This window comes from Osmerus eperlanus, chromosome 7 (genome assembly GCF_963692335.1).
Source record: "Osmerus eperlanus chromosome 7, fOsmEpe2.1, whole genome shotgun sequence".
Classification (NCBI taxonomy): domain Eukaryota; kingdom Metazoa; phylum Chordata; class Actinopteri; order Osmeriformes; family Osmeridae; genus Osmerus; species Osmerus eperlanus.
The window spans coordinates 5949795-5959744 of record NC_085024.1 but is presented as its reverse complement, the minus strand read 5'-3'; the positions used below and the strand labels follow the sequence as shown (position 1 = coordinate 5959744).

Here is a 9950-nt window from a genome sequence, read left to right as displayed (position 1 = left end):
GTGCAAATATGTTTATTGATTAATAAAAATTACAAGTTACTAATAAGTTTCTCTTTCCAGAATAGCATACTATACCTTTAAAGAAGTTTGGAATTCATGTTTTATACACAATTCTTTTAAGGATTTCTCATTCTGAAAGTAGTGAAATAACTCAGTCAAGGCCAGAATCTGATGGAGCAGTAACTTGGTCTACCAGAAGTCAATAGCTCAGTTTTAGTATCCCAATATTATTATTTTTTTTTTAAGTATAGACACTTCAAAAGCATTTTAAATTGAGTTTGAAGCCCAAAAATGTGTTATTGTGGTCATTTTGAATGCCTGGCTCAAACCCCAGTTGTAAAATTCACAATTTAGCTTGTCAACCAGCTAGTTATAATCAGGTGTGCTGAATTAGGTTTGGAATGAAAACAGGAACTTGGCTCTTCTGGAAAATGGTTGCGCAGCCCTGGCCCCTCTCTCAAATACCATGGCCCGAAGAGGCCAATGCCCTCACAGCGATGCACAGGACTATAGTTGGGGGACCTCCACGTGGGGGATTAATTATCTCTGTTTGCAGCTCGTCTCCCTTTCTCTTCAGAAGTACACAGGAGGAGGCCAGGAGCCGCTGTGCTCTCTCATACCCCTGCTCCTCAGTCAGGGGGGCCAGCCCTGTATCTCTCAGAGAGGAGCCCCCTCCTTCCACTACACTCTGCTGCACCTGGAGCACAAGCACAGCACTGTCAATACCACGTCTGTGATTCATGGCAAGAACCGAGCTGGGTGATAAACTAAACACAATCCCAAGATTTGACTGTCTTTCACCAAACGAGGCTGTTGCAACACACGTGACACACTCACCAGGAGATCCAGGGCGTGTAAGAGTGGAGGACTGCAGGACCCCAAAACAGACACGTCCTCTTCTGTCATTTCTGAAAAGAGACGCACGCGTTATATGGAACAGAAAGTCATTGGATTGTCAACGTTGACAGTGGCTTGAAGATACACCCCAATTTGTTCCAGAGGAAAGTTATGTTTTCTTCCTTCTGTGTCCCTCTGCCACTGTCAAGGTTAATCACTCGAAGATGAGGAAGCGTCAGAGAAAGTCTGAGGGTTTAGGTTGGATATCAGTGTTCACCCAAGCCCCTCGTTACACAGAAAATAATACAATTTAGAAAATGCTTAATAAAAAACACAGATTTATGAATAAAAGTCATGGAACAGTCATGACTGTTCCAACAATCTACTGTACAGGATTGTAGACTTGGGTTTGAAGCAGGGAGGACTAACCATCCAAAGCACTAACAACCAGGTGAGTGGCACTCAGGAGAGAGGGGGACTGGTCTGTCTGGGGCTGACCAACAAGATCCAGAACAGCCTGGAAGGTCTGCTTCAGGGAGCCATCCTCAACATCACCCAGGTCTGGGGATAAACCAAGGCACATCTGATCCAGCTGGGAGGAGAGACAAGAAAGGAAGGAAGAAAAAAAAGAGAGAAAAAGGAAAAGAAAGAGTGTAAGCAGAACACGACATTGACAAAGGTTCATAGACTGAATGATAAGACAAGTCATAAAATATATTGCCTTAGATATGAAAATGCTTGTTAAAAACCTCAGATAGAGTCTTAGTCTTCTGCTAGTCAGAGGTAGCCTGACTCTGCCCTCCTACGTACTTCCGCTCAATTTGGATTTTGCTTCTGTACTAGGTCTGGGATTTCAGTGCATCAGTCGGTTTTCAGAAACAATTTTTTTGTAGGTCCAATCAGCGAACAGAGGGAGTGGCTGAGAACAATGACGTTGATGTTGTGCACTAGTTTGAGTTGTAGTTCAGTAATGGCGGCAGAGAAAGATGCGAGCGAAGCTATTCTGCGGTTGTGGCAACGCTGCCGAATATCCATAAGTTAAAGCCGGAGCAAGAACAATCCTTGCTGAGTTTTGTTGGTGGTCATGATGTTGTGGCCCTCCTCCCCACGGGGTTCGGGAAAAGTTAGATTTTCCAGCTACGGCAGCTAGCTCCGTGGTGAAGGAGTTGGCTAAGACGAACGCTAGCGATTGGTTATGGCAGATCAGAGTGGCTCTTCGCCGATCCAATAGTTTTAAACTTCAACAGAGTACCCGCCTTCAAGGAAGTTAACGCTTGTCAATGGAGCGATCCCAGACCCTCTGTACAAATGAAATGTAAGAGGGTCTGGTTAGGACCAGGCTAAGTCAGAGGTGGGTCCCACTCACTATGTTCTCCAGCAAGCTGACGGCCTGACCGTCCTTCATGATGGTCCTGAGGAGCTGGAGCAGAGAGGAGCGTTTTGCCCTTGCCAGGCCTGCCAGCAGCTGGAAGTGATCGGTCAGTCTATCCAGTTCTGTTCAAACACAGAAGACACAGATGCCATCATCCACAGGAAATTCAAAATTCTGAGCAGGAATAAAGCATGGCCCCTTGTGTCATGTGTTCTCTAACCTTGTTGGTATCCCTGCCAGTTTTACACCATGCAGAAAGATGCCTCTCATAACCTAGCTATCTCCCTCTAATGTTTACCAAGAATACTGTATATGACCCACATAAACATACCCTTTATAACCCTGGGGTAGAACCGGCCTCCATTCCTGACTTTGCTCCTACAGATAACCTAACATGCTGTACAGAAAACGTCAATCGCTAGACCAAAACAGCTGCAATTACTGTACACTTACGTAACTAAATGTTTTCCATAACTGACATGCCAGGACAGGAGCAGGCAAGCCTTACAGTTGTCTCAAATGTTTACCTATCTTAAGGGGGCTGCTCTTCATGGTGCCTCCACTGGCACATATAAGAGCCACTACATCCTTCTTTACAGGCCCGTCCACTTCAAAGCCCCCAGAAGTGTTGGACATAAGACACAGGTCTATGGGAAAGAGTAAAAACAATGCTGTAATGTTTAGTATAAAGAGGCTATCAAACTACTATCAAAGAGCCAGGTATTTTGGCTGGTGTACTACTGTACTGTGGAATGCCCCAAGTTGCTAAAAAAAGTTCCTCTGCAACCAGATACTCACTGTACTTCCCAGTTGATTTAACCACAAGTTCAATGATGCCATAAGCCAGGACAGTGTGTGGAGGAATCTCCATGGTGATGTTACTGTCTGTCTGTAGGCTGCTGTTCTCCTTCACAGACACCTGCCGACAACACCCAATATTTCAACTCAACACATTGTACAAATGAAGGGCAGTTTGACTAGCAAAAACATTGTCCATAAACTGCTTGTTTTGTCTAAGTTTCTGTATAGTGTAATAAGGGGAGGTGATCCCTACAACTAACAAGCAGCATGGTTGAGAAAACAATAAGTGCATTCAGGGTTCATTTTGGTGCGGCCGGAAGGCAAATTTAATTCCCGGTGATTCACCAATCGGAGTCATCTGTGTGTCTACGAACATGGTTTGTGAGCTGTCCTCATACCTTGGTGAGCTTGGGACCACAGAGGCTGAGAAGGCCGCCTAGCTGACCCCCCTGCAGGACCTCCTCTATGACCGAACAGGGCTGGGTCGTCACTATCCTCTCCTTCACCACCCCAAACACCTCTTTGTGTTTCTGCCTGGTTTGCTGGATCAGACAGTGGGACATGTCCAGAATCCTGCAATAATCATACACAGTACAGATAATTGACAATTACACACAAATTAAGCATGTGACTGAAATACACTTGAATATGACATGTTCAATATGCTTGTGTAGACAATGTAGCTGTTTTCAGAATTCAAAATATGTATTATTTAAGAAATATTTTGGGAACAAACATGACTGTCAGTAGATGTCATATTGCACTGCAGCTTTTACTAGAAGCCATTGTTAATGTTCACCTGTGTCCTACCTCTGTGGTTGTTTATGGTTGTACAAAGATCCTTCATTAAATCTACAGGGATCTGGACTGTCTACAGAGATAGCCTACAGTAGGCATACTGTTGCTCCACTTAAAAAAATGTCCTGTGGACTGAGTCTCACACATACAGTTAGGTCCATAAATATTTGGACATTGACACAATTTTCATCATTTTGGCTCTGTATACCACCACAATGGATTTGAAATGAAACAATCAAGATGTGCTTTAAGTGCAGACTTTCAGCTTTAATTTCAGGGTATTTACATCCAAATCAGGTGAACGGTGTAGGAATTACAATACATTTTATATGTGGCCCCCCCCTTTTTAAGGGACCAAAAGTAATTGGACAATTGGCTGCTCAGCTGTTCCATGGCCAGGTGTATGTTATTCCCTCATGGGAGTTTGTTATTTCATTGACAAGGAGCAGATAAAAGGTCTAGAGTTCATTTCAAGTATGGTATTTGTGTTTGGAATCTGTTGCTGTCAACTCTCAATATGAAGTCCAAAGAGCTGTCACCATCAGTGAAGCAAGCCATCGTTAGGCTGAAAAATCAAAACAAACCTATCAGAGATAGCAAAAACATTAGGTGTGGCCAAATCAACTGTTTGGTACATTCTTAAACATAAAGAACGCACTGGTGAGCTCAGCAACACCAAAAGACCCGGAAGACCACGGAAAACAACTGTGGTGGATGACAGAAGAATTCTTTCCCTGGTGAAGAAAAACCCCTTCACAACAGTTGGCCAGATCAAGAACACTCTCCAGGAGGTAGGCGTATCTGTGTCAAAGTCAAAAATTAAGAGAAGACTTCACCAGAGTAAATACAGAGGGTTCACCACAAGATGTAAACCATTGGTGAGTCTCAAAAACAGGAAGACCAGATTAGAGTTTGCCAAAAAACATCTAAAAGACCCTGTACAGTTCTGGAACAACATCCTATGGACAGATGAGACCAAGATCAACTTGTACCAGAATGATGGGAAGAGAAGAGTATGGAGAAGGGAAGGAACTGCTCATGATCCAAAGCATACCACCTCATCAGTGAAACATGGTGGAGGTAGTGTTATGGCGTGGGCATGTATGGCTGCCAATGGAACTGGTTCCCTTGTATTTATCGATGATGTGACTGCTGACAAAAGCAGTAGGATGAATTCTGAAGTGTTTCTGGCAATATTATCTGCTCAGATTCAGCCAAACGCTTCAGAACTCATAGGACGGCGCTTCACAGTGCAGATGGACAATGACCCGAAGCATACTGCGAAAGCAACCAAAGAGTTTTTTAAGGCAAAGAAGTGGAATGTTCTGCAATGGCCAAGTCAATCACCTGACCTAAATCCAATTGAGCATGCATTTCACTTGCTAAAGACAAAACTGAAGGGAAAATGCCCCAAGAACAAGCAGGAACTGAAGACAGTTGCAGTAGAGGCCTGGCAGAGCATCACCAGGGACGAAACCCAGCGTCTGGTGATGTCTATGGGTTCCAGACTTCAGGCTGTCATTGACTGCAAAGGATTTGCAACCAAGTATTAAAAGTGACAATTAGATTTATGATTATGTTAGTTTGTCCAATTATTTTTGGTCCCTTAAAAAGGGGGGGGGGCACATATAAAATGTGTTGTAATACACCGTTCACCTGATTTGGATGTAAATACCCTGAAATTAAAGCTGAAAGTCTGCACTTAAAGCACATCTTGATTGTTTTATTTCAAATCCATTGTGGTGGTATACAGAGCCAAAATTATGAAAATTGTGTCAATGTCCAAATATTTATGGACCTAACTGTACCTCACCTATTTTTGGAGTCAACCAACAGTTTTTGCACATCCACCTCCTCTTTTTTTAAAGTGCCAAATGATAACTGGAGTTTGGAGGTGTCTTTTCCCTCGACATTGAAGTTGACACGGACCAGGTTTGCCTCCACGTTCGCTGCTATGCTGTCACCATAAGTCCCATCAAACTTCAAGAAGTCTGTCTCAACGACAACTGTGCGGAAGAGGAAACAAACACACACCAACATGTAATTTCGTGCTTGCCAACATACTGATGGCATCACACATTTTTCTGAGAAGTAATTGGATCTACATTATCCAAATAAAGGCTTAAAAACGGTACTTTAAAAATCGAACATTAAGTATGGGAAATGGCACGTTTTCGTAGAACGACCCACCAATATTGCCAATATCAAGGAAGATCTCTGCTAGAGTTCACCTGGGCTAATGGGCTTGTCTCCGGTCAGCAGATCGTTCAGGGTAAAGTCAGTCGGTCGGTATTTGGCTTTCTGCCACGGAAAGAAACGATTGCGCTTGATAACCATGGTCAACGGAGCAAGGCTGTCATTCAGACTGGACACGGGGATCAAGGAGCCATCGTCAATCTCTTCCACAAAGTTCTTTGTTGCAGTGGCAAACATCTTCAGACTGTGCAGGACGACTAAAGTGACTTGATAAAAAAAAGAGACAGAGGTAATTCATCTGATTAAGGACACGAGTTTGCTAGCCATATAGCCTAAGCCCCCTTTATTTGCAATAAATAAACGTTTTTGTCACGACACCCGATTAATGAAAAACAATACTCATAGGCTGCAAGCTAGCTTGCTAAGGCATCCCTTATATCGGCAAAGTAAATGTCAATTAAAAGTAAAACCTTTTTGCCCTTGCGAATACCTGCCGTGACGTCAGTAGATCCCCTCTAAAAACTGGAGACATAAAAACAAGGATATTTCAAAGTACCTGACCCAAGAACGGCGTGCACTGTAGCCTACATGTTCAGTCAACAAAGAACTGTACATGCTACTTGACGCCCCTCCTATTTTTTGGTTAAACTGGGAAAATCGAGCGGGCAGAAGAGACATGCACGTCAATCAAATTTATGAACTTGAGATTTCCGCCTGCAGGTGTCTTCTTCAATCTCACTTCAACGCTCAGTAGCTACTCACATTCTCAGTAGGCTACACGATTCGACTAATAACCTGTCTTTTGTTAATATCAGATTAATTTATTCTAAACAGAATTCTCAAAATCTTCCCATTACTCAATACCGAACAGAAACTCATTAAAACAGCACGATGCATGTCCGTTGTCGCATTTAATGGACCTCTCATCTTTGGCACACATGCATCATTCACCTTCCACACCCATTTGCTAAAATTCAAATGAAGTGTCCCTCTTCTTCCTTGTGGCCTAATATTTCTGGGCCTAAAAACCCCACATAATTATGAACAATTGTATCACCAAGTATAACTTTTAGTATACAATAACAGACAAACATACACAATTGTTATTTTTTATTAGCCTACAGCTCATGACCATATATCCTCAATATCTGCCAAAAGGCTACATTAAGCCCCTCTTACAGTAGATAATAACATTTCCTGTTAACTATGCTTGTGTTTCAAATGTTATACCTCAATTTTCAGAGGTCTCATTGATGATCAGATACAGTAGATACTGTGCCAATGTGTGTACGAATAGATACATAGGCATAATCCAATGTACAGGCAGACAAAGAGCAAAGTCTGGCTTTCAGTTTCTAGTCCGAAAAATAACAAACAAAAATAAAGCTTCATAAATATTTAAGGACACATTATTTTAAGGGATCCTTGCAAAACATACACATATTTCTAAAACATTTAAATGAAAATGTGTTTAAAATGTCATTAGTTTCACCGTTAAGGCATCGAACTGGTGTAAAATAAATATTTCACATGTACACCTTTTCAATGGTATAACAAGTACCATGGTAAGCTATATATCAGAGGTAGAAAATGTCAAGACAGTATTTACATTGAATATCTGTGCTAATATACTGTAGTCTAGTAGCTACGTTATCTTGGAGGAATTCTTTTCTCTGCAATCTGAAGTGTCAATAAATCGCTCCCTGGAGGCTTTATTCTCAGTAAATGGTTGTAGGTACACGTTCCCCAATGTAGTCCTACAGCGGACAAGAAGGGCACAGTTTGCATATTTTGTCTACATTCAGATGATATGCTTGCATAAGAATGCTACACAACATAAATAAAAGCACTGTTTGTGTAAGGCAATACATCGGATAAATAATAAGAAATATTTCCACCACTATAAATAAACCAGCAACAACTATGTAGCAGTGGATGGAGACGTTTGGATCAGAAAAATGCTGATGAAGGCAGAAAACATGCTTGTTTCCTGCTTCTGTGTAGAAAAAACCCACTTCCGAATTTTTTTTTTGTTGTGACTAATCCTTCATCATATACTGCAGGACTATGGAGAAACAAGGGCACCCCAGTGCCAGCCTGGGTCACAGCTGAAACAGGGTCCAGATGTGTATGAGGTCACCACAGCACAGGGCAGTCGACATGGCAGAAGCCTGGGTCTTTTCTCAGGTCCCAGTAAGTGTTGTTGCTCACCCAGGTATCCTCTTTTGATTTCCTGTAGGCAACAGAAAGACATGTAACACTGGCAGAGACGAGAATGTACTGGACGTCCATTTATAACCCAAAACAACAGTACGGAATATATTCCTTGTGAACCTATGCAGTAGAAAGTTCCACAGGCCCTATAAAGTATGATGAATGAGTTGGTTACCGGAAGAATCTGGGTTGATGAGTCATGTGGTTCTCCTCCAGGACTCTCCTCCTGTCTCTTTGCAGCTGCTCGATCCTCTGTTTCTGTTCCTCTGCAGCCTCAACATCTCCTTCCTCCAGAAGCCTGCCACAGACACACACAAAAACGTCCAGGATCTTGTTACAGTCCTTAAGATTTCAAAAAACCTGCTCCCCAAAGTCCCAAACTCCAAGAATGTCTCCAACTATAATTAAGAGTCATTATTTCCAAACAAACAGCATACTGCGTGAACTATGATAGGGGAAGAACTGGCAACAACCGCAGGTGAGCTACAGTGAGAGGCAAGTTGTGCTGTCCGACAGACAATAGCTGGGACAAAAACACTGGTGATGCTGGGGGGATGCACCACTTCAGCATTGCAGGCCTCATGACCTCTGACCTTTGGTCTAGTCGTAGCCTGGTGTCCGTGGGAGGTAGCAGCAGTTTCAGCGAAAGGTCCAACTCGTTGAGCTCCACAGCAAACTTGGTAAAACCATAGTACTGCTCATGCTCAGCAGGAACGGAATCTGCACACGTGGAAAATACAATGGATTGTTAGGAGGATTGTGGTCGTGTTCTTGTATAGCAGGTGCGTCTGGTCAAGGTGAGGGTTTTCATACTCGCTCTCCAGATGCAGGTGGCTGAGGGCGGGTCTCCACAGTACACTCCCTCGTGCCACTTCCCAAACAGAGTGTGAATGACCTTCCCCTTCTGGTCCGTGATGGTACCCTCCACCTCGTTCACACTTGAGTTCCAGTACTTTGCCTTTGAACAGAAAAACAGTTTGTCTATTTGTCTAAACAGTTTAAACAGACGAAAAGGTATACAGGGGTTCACTTTCTGTGAAAAGGTATCAAAAGCAAAGCTCTGGGTAAAGGGTGAAATTATTGTTCCTGAATGGATTGCAACGTCTTAAAATGACCCTCAGGGGGCACTGTAGACCCACATTCCAGGGTTAGATACGTGTAAAGAGAACCACTGGAGTGAGGACTCAGTAATGAGCTCTCTGATGTTTGAACCTGGTATCCTTCCTAACATCAGGAGGCCTTTCAACTCTCCAGACACGACAACCAATTACCAAATTCTTGGCAATGAGCACCAGACCCTCTCAACCAAACATAGAGATGACCTCTACACGGAATGAGACAAAATACACTCACACAGCCTATAAAAGTGATGGCTAATGGAAGCAGAACGTTTAGCTTTTGCCTACTGCCAGAGGACACACAGACCTAAGCAACAATGTCCTAATTTACACATAAATTGCACTAAGCCTTCAGGAGGACAATGTTGTGTATACAGCAACACAGAAAAGGGCGTGCTGCTGTAAAGGGTGGGAGAGGGGGGTGTTCTCTTCACCTTGACAAATGTGATCTTGCACTGGCAGATATCACTGCTGGAGTTCTTGATGGAGATCTCTCCATAGTGCTCGATCCAGCGCTGTCCACTCAAGATGTTGTGGATGCAGGAGGTCACCTTGTTCCACTCATACTGATCTCCAAATCTGGAGGAGGACGACACAGAGATGAGGGTGTGCTT

At 43.1% G+C, this 9950-nt stretch overlaps 2 protein-coding genes across 4 annotated transcripts in view; both read right to left on the bottom strand.

Annotated features, from left to right (window-relative positions):
• Nucleotides 1-36: 36 nt before the first annotated feature.
• Nucleotides 37-6612, bottom strand: gsdmeb (gasdermin Eb). Of its 2 annotated transcripts, none has more exons than XM_062466771.1 (10): nt 6495-6612; nt 6040-6270; nt 5622-5814; nt 3409-3583; nt 3008-3128; nt 2737-2856; nt 2204-2331; nt 1267-1429; nt 838-908; nt 37-697 (listed from the first exon to the last, which is right to left on the bottom strand). In XM_062466771.1, exons 2-10 carry the CDS (start codon nt 6239-6241, stop codon nt 458-460), a joined length of 1413 nt encoding a protein of 470 aa, XP_062322755.1. In that variant the 5' UTR covers nt 6242-6270; nt 6495-6612; the 3' UTR covers nt 37-457. The 2 variants fall into 2 exon arrangements, with proteins under 2 accessions (XP_062322755.1, XP_062322756.1); XM_062466772.1 differs by having other exon boundaries at nt 6475-6587.
• Nucleotides 6613-7105: 493 nt separating this feature from the next.
• osbpl3b (oxysterol binding protein-like 3b) overlaps nt 7106-9950 on the bottom strand; it is a 44041-nt gene continuing 41196 nt past the window's right edge. For both annotated transcript variants that reach the window (XM_062466762.1, XM_062466763.1), the window contains 5 exons: nt 9771-9915; nt 9032-9176; nt 8812-8938; nt 8394-8516; nt 7106-8237 (listed from right to left, as the gene is read on the bottom strand). In XM_062466762.1, the coding sequence (XP_062322746.1) occupies nt 8141-8237; nt 8394-8516; nt 8812-8938; nt 9032-9176; nt 9771-9915 (637 nt within the window). In that variant the 3' untranslated portion in view covers nt 7106-8140. The remainder of the gene's footprint in view (nt 8238-8393; nt 8517-8811; nt 8939-9031; nt 9177-9770; nt 9916-9950) is intronic.